At 38.9% G+C, this 22,295-nt stretch overlaps 3 protein-coding genes across 10 annotated transcripts in view; 2 read left to right on the top strand and 1 right to left on the bottom strand.

Annotated features, from left to right (window-relative positions):
- The window catches only part of LOC149709659 (ral guanine nucleotide dissociation stimulator-like 1), a 63,186-nt gene extending 44,209 nt beyond the window's left edge, over positions 1 to 18,977 (bottom strand). For 2 of the 4 annotated variants that reach the window (XM_089856879.1, XM_089856897.1), the window contains exon 1: positions 18,309 to 18,944. In XM_089856879.1, the coding sequence (XP_089713005.1) occupies positions 18,309 to 18,316 (8 nt within the window). In that variant the 5' untranslated portion in view covers positions 18,317 to 18,944. Of the gene's footprint in view, positions 1 to 18,308 lie in introns of all 4 variants that reach the window. The other 2 variants (XM_089856856.1, XM_089856915.1) reach the window with 2 other exon arrangements.
- Positions 1,224 to 3,362, top strand: LOC149709661 (proton-coupled zinc antiporter SLC30A1-like). 2 transcript variants are annotated; one of them, XM_089857039.1, is made up of 7 exons: positions 1,224 to 1,340; positions 1,472 to 1,669; positions 1,779 to 2,145; positions 2,213 to 2,431; positions 2,506 to 2,588; positions 2,671 to 2,853; positions 2,917 to 3,362. In XM_089857039.1, exons 2-7 carry the CDS (start codon positions 1,496 to 1,498, stop codon positions 3,190 to 3,192), a joined length of 1,302 nt encoding a protein of 433 aa, XP_089713165.1. In that variant the 5' UTR covers positions 1,224 to 1,340; positions 1,472 to 1,495; the 3' UTR covers positions 3,193 to 3,362. The 2 variants fall into 2 exon arrangements, with proteins under 2 accessions (XP_089713165.1, XP_089713159.1); XM_089857033.1 differs by having other exon boundaries at positions 1,312 to 1,669.
- Positions 3,843 to 13,653, top strand: LOC149709660 (guanylate kinase-like). Of its 4 annotated transcripts, none has more exons than XM_089857124.1 (6): positions 3,843 to 4,004; positions 11,166 to 11,453; positions 11,591 to 11,632; positions 12,009 to 12,329; positions 12,724 to 12,809; positions 12,864 to 13,653. In XM_089857124.1, the coding sequence occupies exons 1-6, from the start codon at positions 3,866 to 3,868 to the stop codon at positions 12,897 to 12,899; spliced, it is 912 nt and encodes a 303-aa protein (XP_089713250.1). In that variant the 5' UTR covers positions 3,843 to 3,865; the 3' UTR covers positions 12,900 to 13,653. The 4 variants fall into 4 exon arrangements, with proteins under 4 accessions (XP_089713250.1, XP_089713261.1, XP_089713254.1 ...); XM_089857135.1 differs by lacking the exon at positions 3,843 to 4,004 and adding an exon at positions 9,428 to 10,183; XM_089857128.1 differs by lacking the exon at positions 3,843 to 4,004 and adding an exon at positions 10,235 to 10,771.
- Positions 18,978 to 22,295: the final 3,318 nt, after the last annotated feature.

Genomic DNA, 22,295 nt, shown 5'->3' with positions numbered 1-22,295 from the left:
CGCGTCACATCAGCTGACTCGCGGGAACCAAGAGTGTGTCCCAGAAAGTCTGGCGCCGAGCCAAAAGTCCAGTCACGAACAAAAATGTAAATTAACCAACCGACAACTGACCCCCTAGCTAGCTAAGAGTAGTAGCTGCTAACCCAATTACTTAAAACAGTAGCGTCTATGGAACCAGGGACGATACCTTAACCAAAGGACAAAAAGTTAATAAAACCGAACTAGGTTTAGGGCGTCCACCTAACTTGAAAACTATAAAAAATAAAATTTTAGGCCTACAAATAACAGCTAGGGTTCGGACGAAATTTTAAAATATTGAAAAACCCCGACTTCTCCACCAGCTTATCCCTGACCAAATTTTGACACCAATATCCCTGGGACCATTTTAAGTACGTGTCCACTTCATAATGACACCTGGGCCCATATTTAGCATTGCTCGAAGCATGCTTCGGTTTGGTATGCTAATTGTTAAACGAAATCCCTGACCTATCCCCGAATTTTTAGGAAGAAACTTTAAATCCTTGACTACTTATCCAGGGTCCGTACGAACCCTGAATAAGGAGGACATCGGTAGAGGTAGGCAGGCTCTAAGAGTTTTAAGTTGAACGGGGGACACATGAGTAAGAACAGTCTGGTGGTGGGAGAAATTACTACGAATTATATTGATTCGTTATTCTTAGGAGAGAGGGAGGGAGGGAGAGACGAAATCCCATTTCAAGTATAGTTCCGCCTTGGGTTGGTCTGGCCAGGGAGAACGGACTTTACTGGGAAAAGGGCTTTCCAGGAGAACGGAACAACGGCCGCTGCTCTCCCTCGCTCGATGGTCAGAGTCAGGGAAGGGGTTAAAAGGGTTTAGTGACCGCGATGGGACTCCCTCTCTTCACTTACTGGTAATGACTTGAAAAACGACCTAAAATTCAAATCAATTTACACTCCCCAAGTGGAACCTACTTTTCAACACACTGTGGTTCAAGTTCTAGGGATTCTTTTAAGCGCCAAAATGGTAAGTTATGTTTCATGAAATATGGATTTTAAAACGGTTTCTGATTTGAATTAATCGCGAATTTAAGAAAGTTAATAAAGGGCGGGCCATAAAAACACCGTTGTTGTTTACAACAAGAAATTCTTTAAAATTACTCCCCCGAGGAGGAGGGGGGGGGGGTTATAATAACTTCTAATAATTACGTCACTTTTGTAAGATTGTGGCGTTTGAAAGTTTCTTTGAGACTTAACGATTCTTTTCTCACGGCGAGCGACGAAGAGAGAGAGATAATCTGTTTTAAGGAACTTTGAACTGATTAGGGGGAGCTTTCATTAAACAGTCTGATAACAACAAAAAGGTTCAAGCTCTTAACGCACTTGTAGCTTTTTTAACATACATAGTTTACGTTCTTGATCATTCGATTCGGCATAAATTTGAATACGTCGACGGAATTAAGTAAAGATTAGCGTTTAATTTCGTGTTTTTCAGGAAATCAAAGTATTTCACCCCGAAATGAAGAAATTATGGAATTCCTATCGAATGTATTTAATGATTGGTTTATCCGGGATGTTTTTCGGCGCCGAATTGGTGGCCAGTCAGGTCACTTCCTCTATGGTCCTGCTGACAGATTCCTATCACATGTTGTACAATATCATGTCACTACTGCTACTAGTCATCAGTTATAAAGTAAGTCTTGTCTTCCCAACTCTTTTATGTATTGATTTTTTGGACACCCAACGTAACCTGTCACCTGGGCGGTTGACGACATCTTATCGCGCGATTTTCTATTTTGTAGATGTCGAAGGATGGTACGGTTAAGAACACGTTCGGTTGGGCCCGAATCGAAGTTCTCGGCATGTTATTCAATATCCTGTTCCTGAGTGCCTTGTACTTTGCCAACTGCATGGAAGCTCTGCTAACCCTGGTCCACGCCTCCCACGAGAATACCAAACCTCCGTATCCTCTTCTGCTCTTAACCTTCGGGCTCTTAGGAATTGTCCTAAATGCTCTCTGTTTTCTTCTTATCGGAGGATATACGCATCATCAAGATTGTTATTTAAGCATAGAAGGAAGCGACGTGTATTTTAGTTACGTCGTTAACGAAGCCAAAGAACGCAACATTGGGGCTTCGTGTATCATGCCCATCGAAGAGGATACCGTCGGTAAGAATGGCAGCTCTATCTTTCGTCTCCTTCCATGGTTTTCTTACGGTCAATTTATCAATTTTAGACAAAAATCGTAACTCGGTAGATATTGCCAAAATTCCACTTCCTAAAAGGTCCAGGAAGTTATTATTCCTGGACTTGACCCGTGACGCGGCCGGATGTCTTTTGGTCACCGCTTGCGCCTGCATTATTTATTTGGCCGACGGATTTTGGGCGGAATACGCTGACCCCTTTTTCTGCATCGTGGCCGCCTCCCTCGTCATCATTACCGTCTATCCCTTTCGTAATTAATTACCAATTGAATTCAATTAATTCAATTAATAAATAACTAATTGAAGGCGCATTATAATTTTTAAGTGAAAGAATCTGGGTTGATTCTACTGCAAACTATTCCTCATCATATCGATATCCACGCCATCAAAAAGAAACTAATGATAGAGGTACCTATTCAATCTCGCTAATTGGACCACGTTTTTAATTAATGACTTCACGAGCTAATGAGGTAATTGTATTACGACGCAGATTCCTTCCATACTGGACGTTCACGATTTGCATATTTGGCAACTAACAAACGCTCAAATCATCGCGACGACACACGTCACCGTGGCTTCGCCTTCAATCTACAAAAGTATCTCGCCCAAAATTGACCAGTTCTTCGTTAAACAAGGCGTCACCAAGGCCACGATACAACCGGAGTTCTGGCAGGCAAGTACTTGAGGGGCAATGGGACACGCTAGTTCTTTCTAACAATGTACGTCCAATACGTAGGGTGATAGGAATACGGCATTCCATTGCATTCTACCGTGCACTAAAAACTGCGACGAGCCCACGTGTTGCGGGGTCAAGGTTCCTCCGGTGGACGCTGCTCAACACCGGCACTCTCATACAAGTACGTCGTCAAATACCTCCTCGGAATCGGCCGGCATTTCCGAGGAGAAACGCTTGATGAGCGTGAGCGTGGCCACGACCGACAAGGCCGATTTCATTTCGCTTTTACCCAAAGATTTGAATATCTTAAGGTCGCTCAAAGAAACTGTTTTATAAAGATAATAATCATTTCCACGACGACAACCCGGTCCTGGTGGTTAGCCATAATAAATCTAGTCTAGGGGCTGCGCGCGACGACGACCAGTTTGTTTTATAACCGTCTACTGTTTGTTATATTATAAATTTTGTTAATTTTATACCTTGAAAATAAATATTTATAAAGTAAATGTAAGAAGCCCATCAAAGTTCTTTGACTATGTTAAAGTCCTAGACCTTATAACTCTGGAGATACAAGCATGTTATAGTCCTCTGGGCTACGACAATCAGGGCCCGAATAATTATGAGAAATCAGCCTAAAAGAACGCGTCCTCTCCATCAGCATCCTTCTTCGACTCCTTCAAAAATTTACGATATTTGTTTCAACATCTTCCCACGGTCTTTCCTTCCCCAAATGTAATCTATTCAAATACTCGGGGTTACAATAACAGCAGGGCCGGAGAAATGAGCTAACATAAAGCAATAACATTATTTCAAAGGCCGATTGAAACAAAACCCATCCACTGACGTTCGGGATAACGCGAGATAATTTTAAGTATAGGGGTATATAAAATTGAGAGAGATAATTAATTGAATGTGGGCCGTGAGAGGCGCTGATGTCGCGGGGAAATTTGCTTATTTGAAGCGACGCGCGAATTAAGATCGGGGTTCATTCGTCGCTTTCTTTCGCTTGATGAAGGCGCTAAGTTTAGGAGGAGCCGCCAAGCCTCGACTAGTCGTCTACTCCCTTCCTGCTTCTACTTCACCCTTTGGTAGCAAATCTCTTTCAAAGATGCTTTCAATGAGCGGCATATTCTACGGGAAATACCCCGGTAAGTACCAAGACGCTACAACTTAATTGTTAGCTACAAGTTGTACGAAAATAATCTTCGCTTTTAAATGTTGCTTCATCGCTTTTTGTTGAATAATCAATCATCATACGGAATGTTAATGTTAAGAATATAAAGATTCGATCTTAGAGAGTGGCAAGGCACTCAAAGACTATAATTTAATTATTTCTCGCGAATTCAGAGCACGCGCCACGTGCAATTTATTTATTGGTCGGACATTTAATACTTTGTTAAAAATCGCCATATTCTAGCCTATAGTTTTCAATGGTAAAATAATTAATTTTTCGATTCGTATCCGACCCCTCCTAAGTAAGAATCACTAGACATAGTAGTTGAGTGGCTTGAAAAACGTTCGCGGCTGAAAAACTATACAGGGATGTTGGGGACTAGCTTTTGGCATGATTCGCAACCGCCAACGTTCCACCAGACTTTTGTAAATGTAAATGTAGGGGTAGAATATTTTAATGACGTTTCAATGGGAATGGGATGGCCCTGAAATCCGGAAAATAAAATCCCCATGCAGTATCAAGTATCCTAGCGAAGTTTCTGGGAATAATTAAGAGAAAACATTTCGAAGAATGTCTTAGATAGAAGAGTGTACGTAGGGGTACCTCGAATATTCCAAGAATGAATAATGGGACCCGTACCCTCGCCTATAGAGTAGAAGAACTACTTTTTTTACCAGAGAAAATACTACGCCGGGATAGAAAGTCGGGGTACCTATATCCAAAGCCTCGGTTTCGTACACCTCCATTTCCGGTAGCCCAATCAGAGCCAGCAGGAAATGAACGCAAGTGGTAGGTGGACTTTCTATTCCTATTCTACAGTTTCTCTGATTCCACCCTCCTCAATTAAGACAAGGATAAACAATTTAAAATACTTGGAAGTCTAAAAACAAAATAATTCGGGATTTTTCCATGATATCTGCTATGTAAAAAGTTGTTCTAAAGCTTCGAGAGCTTCGAAAGAATACAAATAATTACTAAGAGAGCCAATAATGAGGTCAAACTCGAGTTCAGGGGCTTGTACCCCCCTCCCACCCCAACCAATTTCCGCATTGTGTGGCAGATACTTATTATAGAAGCGGTGCAAAAAAATAGAGATAAAAAGGCCCTCCATAAAAACTCAAAAATAGCAAGAAATATTAAGTCTTATCTTTGGTTAGAGAGAGAGATAGAAAAAACGTTTTAAAGCCATCGAATAAATTTATGGAAAATCATAAAATTAACATGAGATATTTTAAGATAGTTAATGTTTTTCATTGAGAAGAGACATTTTCGGGTGCTAATCTTTCTGACATTGAGAAGAAAATGTTACCCCCTCCCCTATTTCCCCCCCCGGGTCTAATCATCCAATCATTCGCGGCATACCAAGCTTAATCTAACCAATGAGAAAATTACATTATATCTTTTTAAAGGTATTACAAAACTATTCTTCCAAAAATAATTCGTGAAATTCACGTGTAACGAACGGAGTTTGCGATACACCTGGAATTCATTTCATTCCTACAAGAGTAATTAATTAAGGATTTTTAGAAGCGGTCATGCGCCCAATTTACCGCTATAACGACTTTGATTATTCGTGGGTTAATGTAATAAACTCGAATGTTCATGATTTCCTTATCGAGGAAAAAACGGATGAAAAATATTCCATGACTCATAGATATCTCGGTTTCACTTGAAACACTAAATAAACCGCAAATTTCTTCCTCGGTTAATGTACTGAAACGTAGCCTAGAAGCGACATGGAGAATATTTATAAAACAACCTAGCCTAGAAGCGACATGGGGAATATTTATAAAACCGGATACGAGAGTTAGTAGCTCTTACTGTCCTTAGTACCAAACCCCGCTCTTATCAAAGTACCATTCTTACTGTCGCCTCTATTTATTCCGGGTTGAATCTATTGATTAAGGAATGTTTTTTTATGGAAAAACTAGGCTATAGATACACCATCCCTTTAGAATATACAATTTTAGATTTATTTCGTAATGATAACAAATAAGCTTAGTACTCGAAAGTGGCCGACCCTCGAATTTGTCGACGTCAGAGAAATACCCGTGGATTCTCGATGCGTGATACGTTGCCAAAAATGGGATGGTGACCGCCAGCCACACACATAACACACACTGACTGTATTCCCAAAGGTTCAATAGATAATTCGCCTCAAGTGGGCACTCATCAAAATATAATTCTCTCTTATCCAATCAGACCCCTCCATCCAATACTATATCAACTTCCATTTTTATTTCGAGATAGGTTTTAATTGGCAACCCCCCCCCTCTCCTCCAAGCGAGGTAGTATATTGGCAACTTCGTACGTTGGCTCTATTAATTTGTACGAGAAGATAAGATTAAGTGCCGGTACTCTCTCGATTCGCGATAATCAGGTCGAACTTAAGTTCGACAGATTACGATATGAAATTTTAATTTGAGCATAACATATGATTCATAGAAATATTTCCCGGGTTCAAAGGCTAATAAAAGAGAGGCCGTAAGGACGGTAACCTAACCTAAACACCCCGCCCCAATTGTATGGTCATGCTGGATTTGGCAAGGTTGAGGGGTCAGGTAAGCGAGCGCAAGAACCAAACCGTGTTTAATCGTTTCTAGACGTTCGCGAAAACAATTTCAAGGATAAATAACGGTCGACTCATTACGTATTCAACTGTCTATTGCTAAGCCTAATTATTAATTAAATCTATTGGCAAAAGGTCTTTAACTTAGTTGGGAAGGAGCCAATAAGAAAGGCGGCCTTCCCTAGGCAACCAACCAAAAGACTTCCTCTTCCAGTCTAGTATAGCCTTTTCATCATCGGGGTTAACCCTATTTTTGGCAAACGTACACATCTCCCAGAAACAAAGAAAGAAAAAATAAACTCTATTCGCGTCATCAGACTGTTCCTTCTAATACGATTTAACATTAGGTATCCATCCGCCTTAGATTCCCCCTAATTATCAAAAGGCGATTGAACGCAACCGCTACACTTGTCGTACAGCGTAGTTGGAGGTGTGTAACAAATTTCTTCCGCGATTTTCTTATTCCTCTTGGCAACTAAAGATCATACCAGTTATAAAATGCACCGAGGGTAATACTAGGCGTAATTAGACGGTAATATAAAGATTGGTAGGGAATAAAAGTAGTCTATACAACCTAATAACACTCTTGAACAGTTTTTTATATATATTTAAAAGTCAGAAACCCCCGGCAATTGATCACCCCCGCGAATGAACCAAATTAAAGAAGTACTTATTTTGACGGCCACGTGAAACGCACGTGGAAGGTTTTTCCCGCCCTTTTAAAAAGGGAAAAAAACTTCCTCCTTTTTTTTAAAGCTGTATTTCCCTGAGTGTTAGTTGCTACCCGCGATTTAAATTGCGGGAAAATTACTTATTAATTTATTAACTATGTTTATTTATTTATTTATTTATTCATTCATTTATTTATATATATTGTGTTTGCAAACAAATAGAATGTAGGCTAGGTTTGTTTGGATTTTATATAATTTTTTTTATATGTTGCCTAAAAGATAAAAAGCTGCAAGAATAGCAACGCCGCCATATAAGATAAAATAATTTAGCCATCCTCCCCCGCAAATGATTAAATTAATCAACGGGCCTTCAAAATATCACGTGCAGACGTCGTGGGATATAAAACTCTAAACACCAATCTCAAAGTGCAAACAAAACTATTTTTAAAAATAATTTTTATCTAACATTTTGGGTGATTTTTTATATTATTATCTGCCACCCACGCATTGAAATTTGAAAAAGCTTTTCTCCTCCATGAAAGAGTAGCTAGCTCGCGTCGATAAGATTAGGTTTAACTTGACTAACTCGTCCCTGATTGGCCGCCTTTTTACGTAATTGTTTAGTTACTTATAATCAGATTGTATCAAAACTAATTGGCGTCAGTTTAAATGACAGTTTCCTGGTTTATAATTGCTAATTTGAACGAAATACTAGCGGTAATCTTTGCGGTATAAATTTGGTTTGCATTGAACTCGAGATTGAACCTAACACGCCAACGCACGAATTCATTGGAAATTATGTCTAGGATGTTTGTTTAAACTTACATGAATTATATCCGTGTTGTTCTTTATCGTTATTTCACTAATTGGGTTGTTAATTTAACACTTCGCGACATTTGCAACGCGGGTGATTAAAATATTTGAGTAAACAAAGCACCCGCATGGAGAATGAAACACAAACCGGCCAACAATTAGGCTTAACAATGCGCGCCTTTTCATGCCCGGCGCCAGGGGGAGGGTCGGAGGTCAGGTCAGGGGCTAGAAGAGGGAGGGGCCATCAAAGTTACTAAGGAATAAAATAGAGGGGTGGGTTTGGGTGGTTGAGATGCTAAATTATAAGCGTCTGATTTAGATTTTTAGAAGAAAATCAAAAAATTAAGGAAGAAATGATTGAAATTCATTGGAAATATTATTTTACGATGTTGTTTTAACCTCTGGTTTACAGGGAAATAACTAAAATGTTGTCGACTTTTGAAGACTCGTTTCGTCGAGTTGGGAAACACTAGCTCAAAAAGCAATCAAACAAAAAATGTTTGGCGTTTCAAGAATAGTAGCTATTATATATTCATGGTAATTTCACAAAGATAAAGGAGAGGAAACGTGATAAAACGCTTTTCAGGCCATGGACCTAATTTAATTCCTTTCAAACCGCAAAATTATTAAAATTATAATAAATAGTTGTATAATTAAATAGGCAAGGTCGTTGAAACGAAAAACGGTAATTAAGGCTAATTATTTTTAAGGGCCACTTAAAAACCTCAACACTGAACTTTTGGTACGTTTAAGTACCCGTTTAATAGATAAACCATCCTTTTAAAGGAGAAGACATTAAGTTGTCATAAAAGTGGATATTTTGATCCAGGTAGCGGGAAAAAGTAAATGGATCCTAAGCCCAAATTGATTGGACAACTTGAAAGAGAGAAGATTGTCTTGTTACGTGTCTCCGTTCAATTTCTGTCATCCTTCCTGTCTCTGATCAAATATTAACTAAGGTGTAATAAAAAGCCTATTTTCGTTGGGGAAGCTTTTTGTTCCTAACATATTGTTATAGAAATAGGCTTAGCTTCTTTTCGTTATAAATGTATTATTAACTCGGATAAGAACTCCGGGGACACGAGGAAAGGAGTGGTTCAACGCACCTCTTAAAGGACGAGTGTAATAATCCTTGAGACTTGACCTAAAATATAAGGAAACTACGGTGATTAGTCGATGACAAACTCGTCCTTTAAAATTAATCATTACGTCCTCCCGTAGGGTTCTTTTTTATATTCTCCGTGTAATTTTTTACTCGTTCCCCGAGGCCAGATAATAAAATAATACTAAAGGCCGTTAGGTATGCCGCTGTGACTGTAATACACCTGTCTGTTGAACTTTTTCCCACGAGGCGAGCACGTGCTCGCTTATCATTGGCTAAAATCGCTTCCCGCCTTTTCCCTACCATTTTTGAATCAACCGGTAAACCATTAAAAGAACGTTTAAAAAGAAATTTTCGGTAAAGTTCTTACTTTATAAATTTTAATTAATAGATATAGCACTCGTTCTATTTCCCCATTAACTCTACTACAGTCAAAGACCGAGTCTGCCACTTCTCTAACTTATTTTCCACGTAGTGTAAATGATATTTCTCATCCCCCGCCAAAAATAGTGGGTGTGGTCAACGGTGGGTGCGCTGACTCGTGGTTATTTGAAGGAAATGGTTTAGCGGGGGAAAAGTTAGAGGGAGAAAAGCGTATCGCGAAAGCCTTTTTCCCGACTACCAGTCTGCCACGATCTATAGAGTTTAACCATAATTTGGGAGTAACCCCGTTGGAGCTACGTCACTGGTTTCCCTTCAACAGCTGACCAATGCCACGCAACGTGGCTTCCACGCTTGCGGCTTAGGGTCCCCCTGGCACGTAGTGAGTACAGTACGGACGCCTTATTAAAAATGTAGGTTTCGCGGAGGAGTCTAGAATAAAAGCGAGAATTCTTTTGAAAAAACCGCGAGATTAGCTTCTGGGCTTCTTGGATGGTCAAAGCGGCACCCTAGTCTCCTCCTCAGTCTTCTAGATTGTACAAGAAATAAGAAAAACCTTTGACGTAAAATCCTTCCTCATCCTCTCAAAGATAAATTTGATTCTGTCGTCGAAAAAGGTTTGTCAAGTTTGTTGTAATTTAGCCAAGAATATGATAAGATAAATCCGAGATGAAAGATGCATGGCCCGCTTCTTTCTTTCTTTCTTTCTTTACTATCCCCTTTTTGGGGAAAGGAATTGCCGAGATCTCTAATCTAAGCATGCTTTAGCGCTGCTGCCGGTATAGTAGTAGACTAGGAGGTAGTTTTTTTAGGCCTAATTGCCCTTCATTAATAGATAACTTTAGCTAAAGATTTTCATTCATGTCTCCTTTGGCCACACGCGGATGTATAAAAGAAAAAACACACGAGGGACTTGGCCTCAAGTTGTTGCCGAGTTTCCCCCAATTTGACCCCTCTTGGCGACTTGCGCCTTATTTCGAAATTTTTTAGGGTTTTCTTTTGTGCCTTTTGGGTAGTTTAGATCGCAGGGACTCGATTTTTAACCAGAACTCCTTCCTTGTAAATTAAGATGAATTTCGCCACGTGCGTAGTTAGAAAATTTGCCTCTTTAAGTTCCTTTAATCCAATTAGTATCGTAATGTATAATAACTTGCCAAGGCTTAGCGCGAAAACTCGGGCTGCCTTCAAATTGGGAAGCGTAAAAGGTGCGTGTCAACCGTGGTGTCAACGTTGCTTACTGTTTACTGTTTTTGTTGTTATCTTATAGTTTGTGTAATTTAGTTCAAGAGCAGTTTACAAGGTAGAGGTCTAACTATTGAACTAATTAGTATTAAAGACGTTACCGTTTTCATTGTAAACTGTTCTTAAAATTGATTCGAAGCGTGTTTGGCATACATTTTTACGCTCATAACCTGTTTTATTTAACGCCGCTTTGAATGCGCGAGTTATTCGTCAATGTAAAGGTATAACTCCGTTACTAGTTAAGAGTAAAATTAAACCAGATGTTCAACGTAGAGATCCGATAATTGGATCACTGGTTGAAGACTGGGTTCCGTTGACGAGTGACTTTAATATATAGGCCTATTTCTACATTTTCAGCTAGCGGTATGAGCGACAATCAAATGTTGCACGAAAGGATGACTTCGTGTCTCTTGAGCTCGGAGGAGAATGGGTGTCTTAGTAATTCGCCACCGGGTCACCCCTTACTGATTCCAGGGAGCAAAGGTCAAGGTCCTTATTGGCTAGGAAACACCACTCGTGCATCGACGATGTCTTCGAGCGGCATTCGACCCTTGGTCATTTGCGGTCCGTCCGGCAGCGGGAAGAGTACGCTTTTGAAGCACCTTCTAGGGGAATTTCCCGATTTATTCGGCTTCAGCGTTTCCCGTTAGTACAAAAACAAACAAACAAATTAGCTATCTATAATTTATACCAAAAAATTATAGAGGCATGTATGTAGTTTTGCGTTCTTATGCGATTTCTCGCAATCCTTTTTAATTTTTTTCCCGTCTTTTTAAATTTAGACACGACGAGAAAAGCCCGACCAGGAGAAGTTAATGGAAAAGGTAGCCATTATTTAGTATAGAAGGGATTTTAAATAATTGTAAGTTTGTTATCCTGAGCCCTCGTTAATTAATTAACAGATTAATTTTCAGATTAAATTCCTGTAATGTTAAATATTTTATTCTATAAATAGTTCAGGGAAATTATGGTAAAATTAAGTTTTTAACAAAATGGCCGAGGCTTAGCTCTTCTATCAAAATCACTCGCCAAGGCTTAGTTAGCTCTTGTTACGAATTAGTTTTACCATCTTTTAATCTCGTAGTTTTCTAACGATTAACAACATTTTGTTAATTGAATTTCGTATCTATTTTACTAAATATTGTCGGGTCCTTTTTTCTTTTTTCTTTCTTTGGTTTGTGTGTGTGTGTTGTGGAACAGATTATTATTTCGTGGATCGTAAAGAGATGGAGCAAGGGATTCAACGCGGCGATTTTATCGAGTACGCCGAGTTCTCGGGGAATCTTTACGGGACGAGCAAGAAGGCCATTCGCAACCTTCAAGATCAGGGAAGGATTTGCATTTTGGACATTGAAATGGAAGGGGTCAAGAAAATCAAGAAGACCAATTTGAATCCCTACTTTGTTTTTATTAAACCACCCAATATGAACGTTCTCGAGCAACGTTTGAGAGGAAGAGGAACTGATTCTGAGGAGAGCATACGCAAGAGATTGGCCAAGGCCCACGAAGAAATGAAGTTTGGTAAGAGAAAACCCTTCCCTTAATACCTAGTAGCCGCGAAATAGGCCAAATTTCGGGTTTGTAGACGCGAAATAGGCCAAATTTCGGGTTTGTAGACGCGAAATAGGCCAAATTTCGGGTTTGTAGCCGCGAAATAGGCCAAATTTCGGGTTTGTAGCCGCGAAATAGGCCAAATTTCGGGTTTGTAGCCGCGAAATAGGCCAAATTTCGGGTTTGTAGCCGCGAAATAGGCCAAATTTCGGGTTTGTAGCCGCGAAATAGGCCAAATTTCGGGTTTGTAGCCGCGAAATAGGCCAAATTTCGGGTTTGTAGCCGCGAAATAGGCCAAATTTCGGGTTTGTAGCCGCGAAATAGGCCAAATTTCAACTAAACAATTTTTTCTTCATTATTTTAGGCGAAACTGAGGGAAACTTCCACTTGATTCTAGTCAATGAAGATGTAAAAGAAACGTATAAGAACCTCAGAAATTTTCTTCTTAAAGTAAGTGTTATTATTTCCAACCCGATTTAATTAATGTAATCAATTTAATTTCAGGATCTTGAAGAAATGTTAAAGAAGACGAGTAGTTAATAGTGATAGTTAATCTGTTTTCGCGATGGTTGTTGTTGGGGAAACAGAGAAAGAGACTTGTAAATGGAAAAAAAAACACACCCAAGAAAACGGAGGCTTCCTTCCACGTTTCTTTTTTATCTTTGTAGTATTTTTTTTACGCGCATTAAATGCGTGCAAACTATTTATTTACCGCGTAAACAAACAAACAGACACCAAAGTTTATTTAATAATAATAATTATGTCATTTTCCTTGTCTTGTTGTGTTGTGAATTCCTTTCACGCATGATTTTATCTCGGAACAAATGATTATTTGTTATTTACTTTCTATTCGTAAACAAACAAGCAAACAAACAAACAAACCCTTTTCTGCGATATTACAGTATATATTTAGATCTAAGATTTAAACGTTATTAAACGGGAAATCAACGTGTTTGTTGTTCCCGATTTATATTTGTTTGTGACTCGTACCAATTTTTTTGATCATTTTCTTGTTATATTTGATGTATAAAATCGTGTAAACTTTGACCTTTCTTTCTTTTTTTTATTACATTTAATTGGAAAACGGTTGGTTGTTTATTTTTAATCGCATTCCAATTTTATGTGACGGAAAAAAATAAATAAATAAATAAACAAACAAATTGTGAAATAAAATAAAATGAAATGAAATGAACAACATGAAAAAAACAGAAAAAAATACAAAATGAATTTTCCTGAAAGTGGACCATTTTGAGGTGTAAATTTTGGCAATAAATTTTGTGGCACCCCCAGTTAATCACGCCTTCTTATTTATTTATTTGCTTGACTTTAATTAGAATTAATTCTAATTGTCTAGGGCGTTAAATGTGATCACTTATGGTTAGTGTGTCACTTTGGAACCCATATAACATCTAAGAACATGTAGGTTGGTAGGTCTGATGTTCCTAGCTTGGTTAGTGGGTGCATGCATTCCTTGTGGGGGCAAAATTAGTATAAGAAGTATATAGAACATTTTCCACTCAAAAAGATTTTCCATAGAACCATCCCGCACTGGTGTACTGGGGGGAGGGCTCCTATAATTACCCCCACCCCTTTTTCTAACCCCAGTGACCCTGTATATTGGCAAGTATGTATTAGATTCTCTTATATTATCCATAGTTTACAACAGACTAGGAGGGTTCATATCATTTACACAGGGAGGGCCGGCTTCGTGTGTTACCACTGGATGGGTGAGTCTAAAGCTAGGTCTCCTCGCGTAAATGGTATAAATCCTCCTAGTCTGTTGTAAACTATGTATAGGAAGGAGTTCTATGGGTGTGATGAAATTCGAATTTACACCTAAAACTATTTTAGCAAATTCAGCGCGGTAGATATAGAGGCGAGTAAATCTTACTTAAACTGTTTTTGATTTAGCCACGTAAACTAAAGGACATAAAAAGTAGGTACTTTGAATATCTCTCTCTCTCTACCAAATGACAAGAAATCGCTGACTACCACCAACGTATCTTTTGAATTCCTTGAAAGCTATTTTAAACTATCGTTAAGATAAGTTTTTATTTTCGTCAAAAATGAGATAAAAACGGTGTTCACCCGAAACAATCAATCAATCGGATTGCTCAATAATAGGAAACGGATTCAATTTTAATTTTAACCTCCGAAGGTTCTTTTTTTGGTTTTATTATAATAATCTGATCATAAATTATATTGACTCCAAGATACCTTATCTCTTCTCTTCCATGGTTAAAAATGGAATAAATTTATCACCTACTAATTTACAATGGTATATATGGTAATTTACCGGGGTAATTGTAATTTTCGATTACCCCTGGTTATTTATGAAAACTGTAATTTACCATGATAATATAAACGGTAATTTACCAGGGTGATTGTAATTTTCTAATTTTTTAATGTATTTAAACTACTTTATACGTGTGTCTTGTTAGCTTCATTGGCGCGCTTCGATTTTAAAAATATTAACGGACATTTTTAAATTTGCATCTCAACCAATGAGATGGATCCACCCATCTCTCCTCCCTCCCATCCCCTCGCGCCGGATCAAAAAAAGGCGGCAAAAGTAACTCTTGAACCTAATTTTGGCCCGTTTTAACTTTGCTCCTCGGGATTTCCCTTCGTTTAGCGAAATATATTAATAATATCGCATTAATAATGTCGCGTAATTGTTAATTAACATCATAATTAGTCGCGAAAAGACTGAATAACTAAGAAGAACAATTATTGACGTAAGTTTAAAAAGTTTTCTATAGACTTTTGTCGTGGTTTTGTGTACTTATACATAGTTTTCAGACTAGGAGTATTGATACCATTTACACCAGGAGACCAAGGCTACTTTGCGGACAAAGTGCAGTACCAAGTAGCCTCATCTCCTGGTGTAAATATAATAATATCAATCCTCCTAGTCTTAAAACTATGTATAGATGAGTCTTTGGGGGTATTACTGTATCGTAGCCTTGCATTTTGTTTGGCAATTTCCATCTCTCTGTCATCGATATCATCGGAAAGCTTTTATGTCACTAGTTATTATTTACCCCTAGTATTTCAGCTCACCTGACACCATTATTAATAAGACTGTACAGATAAGACGTCTCCAATAATGTCCAAACAACCAGGCCTACTATTTATATTTATAAATAGAGTAGGCCTTGGCCTCGGGGCTCTTATAATAATGGACAACAGAATACAGACCCCCTCCTTTTAGGGTTGTTGGTGGTAGGACACACGTGTTAATACTTTTGTTAGCTATTTGCATTAAGTCTCGGGATGGACCGGGCCCGAGTGCCTGGCGCCGCCGTTTACTTTAGCCAAGGACATAGATGTATTACTTTTAGCAAGTCCTTGGCTAAGAATTTTCTTCTTATCTCGGCCCACCCCATCATCTCTCGCTCGCAACCTAGCTGCAGCTTTTAGTAGGGACCATTCGATACAAAGATGTGAGCTGACAGATATAGGCCTAGCTCGCTTTGTCCCCCGAAACTCCATAGAGAACCGGAAGTCTATAGTCAGAGAAAGTTACCACCTTTTAGATTTTTCAAGGTTCTTTTTAGAGTACGTTTTTTAGACACAAATTTTCCATTGAAAATTGGTAACATTGCCTTTATTATATTATAAGGTGAGCCTAGTAATTAAGGTGGTAGGGTTTCAGATAGCCCTCAGGGAGAATAGGTCAATTTATATTCGAAATTATATTGTTGATTTTCAACTCCGTAATCTTAACAATGATATGTTTATAGAATCTTGAATTATTTATTTTGTATAACAGGAAGATGCCAGGTTGATTTCAATGTGGGGAAGGGAGGACACAGTGTCTCAGTCATCTCTTATGACACCTGAGATGATTTTTACCACCAATTAATAAGATTACCTAGTCTAGACTAGCAAATTAACATTGGCAGTGGGTGAGTGTTATATTTATTTAGCCCTGATGTTTTATCTTTTTATTGCGTGATAAAGTATCGTAAATTATATCATTCTTGAAATGGATCTAATTTGACATTGAAACACGTGTTTTCAATATCATTTTACCGATCCCTTTCGAGGCTGTAACAGGCCTATCATTGTTTTGTTCAATCGGTACGCGATGATGAAATGCCTACGGAATGCGTATGGCGTTAGTCATCGTGATTTAATTTAAGGTCGACTCTCTCAATTGTTAAGCGGCCATTAATTTATTGGGGTCCGTTTGAATAAGTCACCCGAATCATTAAATAGGCATTAACAATTAACTGGATAGGTTGTAGGCTTAATTACCAAGCCATATTTCTTCCCCCCTAACTATAAATTTGCTCGGCTCAATTAAGTTGAAATCTTAAAAATGATTAAGTATCCGATAATTTATAAATTTGATAAATACCGAGTCGATATTATCGAATCGAATTTCCGCCTCTTCGCTCAATTGGCTATACCCTCGATTACGATCAATCGACGCTAAGCCTTGGATAAATTATACAAGTAGTTGTTACAAAAACCCCACCCCAAAGTCCAAGTCGCACTCATACTCTACGCGTGACGTCACGTTTATCATTACATTATAATCGTTCAAATTAGAAATCTCTATGATACTCGATTATTTCCTCCAAGGTTGGGGGTTGGAAGCCGCGTTGGTCACTACTCTGACCCAAGGAGTTATCACGACCCCCTCCTCATTGAACCATCATCATTATTACGTCTTAAGGGGGTAAATTTTCAATAGATGAAATACTGTCTTATAAGTATCAAGCCGTTTGTCTGTCCGCTTACTTCAGAACTATCTCGGCTAGTTCGGTTCGGTTTGGTGTACTGTTCAATGGGTTTATCTTATGGACCCTGGGGATTGTCTCGGTGGTTTCCTGTTGGCACGGCGACACTGACTGATATCTATTGTGGTTGAAACTTGAAAGGGTACTGCTCTGGTGATTTATTGAGATGGGGTTGGGGGAGAGTAGGGGGCGCTGGGGGGGGGGTTTGAAGTCTTTTTACCTCGACGGTATAATTTAGCCATTTTTCTTGGGGAATGAAATCAATTTATCCGAATAATAATGGTTTGGCGACCATTTTCTCTCTCGTTTTCCTCTTTTCCCAAGTTGAAGCCACGAGGGTAATTGAAAGTTACTTATCGAATATTTTCGCCCGAATAATGTCCATCCCCATCGGAACTCCCATTTCCATTTTAATACCGAAAATATTATTTCGTATCCCCCTCCCCCCCATCTTAGAAGGAAAGAAGATATTTCGTGGTGACCTCCTTAGTTAGGGTTACGGATGACCCCCGACTAAATATTTTAGAGCCCGAGGGGCCGCTCACTCGGTGTGTACACGGCTGTACCTTTGACTGTACTAAAGTAGTGATTACGAGTAATTTTTAAAAGCCCTGCCCTTAACAGTGCTAAAATGATTAGAAGTAGTCGGTGTACAAGAAATCTGACAGTGATTAGCCCCTCGTTTCGACGAATTACGCTTAATTTCTTATTTAATTATTTTTCTTAAGTATCAAAAGTATATTTCTCGAGTTTCTCGAGTCATAAAATATGAAATTAATTGTTATTTTTAATTGTTATATTTTTTAAGTTCTCGTTAATGAGTCTCCCCAAAAATTAGCGGCAAACAATAGCTTTGAATTATTATTTCCATCTGTCTTTAGTAATTCTTTTTTGGGACAACTTATTTTTAAGCCAAAATTGCCCCCCCCCAACGGAGGGGAGGGGGGTGATTTTAAATTATCTCATTAAGAACAAAAGTTCGCTCGCTCGGAAATAAGTTTCGCCGAGGCGTGATTTCCACCCCCCCCTTTCCCCCGACCTCAGTTTCAAAAGGATCCCTCTTTCAAAAGTAGTTAATTTGTCCCCAACATTTTCCCCCCTTTCAAAATAATTTTGATTTTCCTACTTTGAAACCATTGTTTCAAAATATCAGACTTTCACGCGTACTATCAAGAGTATATGTAAATTACGGACTCACCCAGGCATTTTTCCGCTCGGTGTACATCACCACTTGAAGACAGTCCTTTCGCCGTGTCGTTGCTGGCTGCCCGGAAGTAGATACGTTTTTAGTTCCTTTTTTAATCGCGAATAAACAGTTAATGTTATTGAGTTCATCAAATTCGCGTCTTTTAAAAGTTAATAAGTTCAAATTAACCAATCTACGCGGACACTAAACTCGGCGTTTGATAACTCGGTGTACATCACCACTTAGAAACAGTTCCTCCGCTGTGTCGCTGGCTTCCCCGAAGTAGATCCGTTTTTAGTTCCATTTTTTTAAAATCGCGAATAAACAGTTAATGTTAATGCGTTCATCAAATTCGATTCTGTTAAAAGTGACCAAGTTCAAATTGACCAATCTAGGCGGACACTAATCATTACACCGAGTAAGGTAGAGCTCTATCTTCTTCCTCGCTAACTAAGGCTTAGTTAGTTATATCGAGCCAAGGACATCCCAATGTCAAACCGTCCGCGATCTCCGTGCGTTATACCCGAGCCAAGGTAACAAGGTTATTCCGATGTCGGACCCCGACCATACGTGTCAACCCGAGCGACTCTGCCTAGAAACTAAATAACAGATTTCGAATTTTACTTAAGTTTCCAGTGCATTTTAGGCTCTTTTCTTTGTTTGAGGATCCCACGGGTTTAGGTAGTTGCTTCGGGGGTGTGGGGGTGTGGGGATGGGGGTAATGGACAAATGGCGCCACCACCGACTGGGATATATGGTGGAAAGTTTTTAACACGCTTGTCAATCTAAGAAGTATTTACCAGTTGGATGCTATTTTTAAAGGAGGGGAATAACCTGGAAAACCCAGTGGCCCACAAAAGCCGGTGAATTTTGGTGGCCCGGGTGTGTCCTTGAGTTGAGATGAGGGACAATAGACCGCCTAGAATTATAGAGTTCCTGGAAAGTGCTAGAACGAGATAAGAAATCCCAACCGAGAATCAATAGAGCCCTACTAGGAATACTATAGGCCAACCTATTGGAAGTCGTCGACTTTGGGTCTCGCTAAGTTAGTCCCGCACTGGGATGGTTATAGCTTCGTTTTCCCTTTGGTTTCCCAATTGTCGGTTAATTGCAGTGTTAGTTTTACTTTTCTTGGGTTCCCACGCGAAAAGAGTGTTTTTGTGCCGACTTTGAACTCTCAGCTGCAACTTTTATGACCCCCCAAAGTAGGGATTTTATGATTCTGTAGGGTATGGCTCCAGAGTTCCAATGCCAAGGCCTATTCCATGATTTATGGGCTTGTTTTTCGTTTTTTTTTCTTTTTTTTAATATTTAATTTGAAGTCTTTGATCTTAAATATGTCGACTTGAGTTTCGTTATAATGACGTAGCCATTGAGTTGAGGGAGGTCGAGAGGGGGGAAGGAAGTTTGACGAATTAAAATTTCGTCCGTAAATTTCAAATCGACACTTCTTAATAATTTTTTAAATGAGATTTTTATCACGAATTTAGAAAATTATATCATTTTGGGGAATCATAACTGGTACCAGAAATTAATTAAAAGAAAAAATGATAAAACTGGTTCTTTTAATCCGTTAATATTCGGTACTAGTTTGGTAACTTATTGAACTGATAAGATGAGAAATTAAGACACGGGCTTAAATACGTAGTTTTTCAAAGACAACCCCCGCTCCTTAAAACCATTATTTTTAAAATGATTTTGCCTTGGAAATAAATAGGATAGGATTACTAATAGCGTCTTTAATCCATTTTAATCTGGGGATTAAATTTAATTCAACGCGGTATATTACACGTACTGTACTATATATTAAAAGTACTCGCGGCTGGCTGCTCTTGTTAATTAATACGTTTTAATTATATCGCGCCATTACCAGTTGTTAAAACGGGGTCGCCCGTCTTATTATTGCAGAAGGAGGAGGGGAAAAGCGGGAGTATAAAAAAAAGTGTAATATTTGTCACCTTTCGTTAAGAAGTTTAATTAATAACGGTTTTAATTACATCTGTAATGTAACACCATTTTTGTCGGCGGCGGCGGCAGGCCACTCCGGTCCCCCCCCCCCCTTTCCCTGAATCTATTTAATTACGATGAAAAGCGATTTTTAATCAGCTTCGACTCGATTAGAAATTCCTCGGCGCCGATAGACCCCCCCCCTTTTATATAAGAGATCGCCATTAATTTCGCCCTCCGGGGCCTTAAACCCCCCCCCCCCCCACCTATAGAACCCCCTTCTTTACTGTATATATAGATTCCTTTGAATTATGGATTGGAATCTATCCATCTACGATAATCCATTATCAGTTTTTAAATCGACGCTCGGTAATTAAATCTCGACATGTATGTATTTTTAGGTGGGAATTAATGCCGCGTACGAATACACTAATGTAAATACGCTGCTATGATGAAAGTAGTTCCGCGGGTTGAATTTTTTATGGCGTAGACTTTATTAAGTTTCGTTTAAATTGATTGAGAAAAATCATGACGTAGGTTTGGGAATTAATTCTGAACTTGTATGCTTTAAGTAAACTAATAAGCCAATGTAAATAGTAAATACTGAAGTCGTATCGTGGGGTTTTTCATAAATGTTGAATTTTTCATCGGGTAGACTTTAAACTTGGAGGAGAGAGGTGAAATGGAGGGATAGAAATCTCCATACCTATAACGAAGCCTTTGCACCCTCATCCTCAGTGGCGTTTTGGTAGGGTCGTACCAGGAGAATGTCATTTTTAAATGGCCCTTAACAATCCCTTACCGAAGGTAGCGAGATACTCTGGGTGAATTTCTTTGGACCACGTGACTCGCCTACAAATTACTCCGTATCGCGTCTCTCCTCCAGGTTTGAAAGAGGGCTCGTGATGAGAACCGAAGAAATTTCTTCAGATCAATGTTTTTAATAAAGCTCAATAAATGTATTAATGAATTACTGGTCTACTATACTCTTTAAGTGGCTTGGAAATTCCAAGACCCGTCGTATTTAATTTTTGTCCCTCGCCAACCTCTCAAAGGGTATTATTCTAATTTATCTAACCGATGGAACGGTATTTTATCCTCCGAATGATGCTTGGGTTTTTCCGATCTTTCCAAGTCACTCAAAGGGTATAATTCCCTAATTTATCGTACGCACCTGGAGGATATATCATGGCCGCCGTTTGATTTAAGAGCTGATCCAAATAACTCTTTGTAAATTGACTTCTTCTGTACGTACGCTTTGGTTACTTATATAGTTGCATGGGCGTCAACCCAACCCTTGGGAGTTAACCAAACAACTTTCTTATCGAAAAAGAGACAGAGATAGAAAAAATAACCTTATAAATTTTACTTCAGTGATAGTTTAATTAAGTTGTAACAACGCCGAAGTGACCCCTTCCCAAATCTAAAAGGCATCTTAAGTTTGTCAGTTCCAAGTAGCGGTCCACATTCCCGGAATTCAGCTTAGAAAGACCACATATTGGGTACGCTCGAAATAAAGAGAAAAACACGCGCGCACGTGCTGAGGTTCTTTTCAAAACAGAACCGGCACTCCGCGTGCAATTTAACATAGTTAAATAGTAATAAGTGCCATTAGTCGGTTTAAATATCTCAATACGAAAGGACTTTATGGGCGATATTTCATTTAAATCGGGGTAACTTTAATTACGTAGTGACTTTTGGCGTTGAGATGATATTACTACCTATAAATTTGCAGCGTGTCTCTATAAATACGGACGGTAGAGGTCAAAATTTATAGCTTTGGTATACTTCATTTCATTGCGTTATATAGTGTCGGGTTGGCCATATACTTAAAACGCTGTAAGCCAAATTCCCTTCTCGCAATCCGCAGTTGGAAGATTAATTTCTTCTATATCATTCTGGAATTGTTTTTATATACTCCTTGCCCGAGGTATCCTCCCTCCCTCCCCTCCCATCCTTTGAAATTATTCTCTCTTTTTTTTCTATGTCTCTTTCGAATTTATCTAAAATTATTGACATATAGGAATTTTGCGGAGCTATTTATTATGGTTT

The sequence above is a fragment of the Phalangium opilio genome, unplaced genomic scaffold (genome assembly GCF_054372755.1).
Source record: "Phalangium opilio isolate 3A_F unplaced genomic scaffold, DU_Popi_V2 ptg000011l_1, whole genome shotgun sequence".
In the NCBI taxonomy this organism is placed as follows: domain Eukaryota; kingdom Metazoa; phylum Arthropoda; class Arachnida; order Opiliones; family Phalangiidae; genus Phalangium; species Phalangium opilio.
Note: the sequence above shows the minus strand (reverse complement) of the source record. Positions and strands in the feature narration are given on the sequence as shown.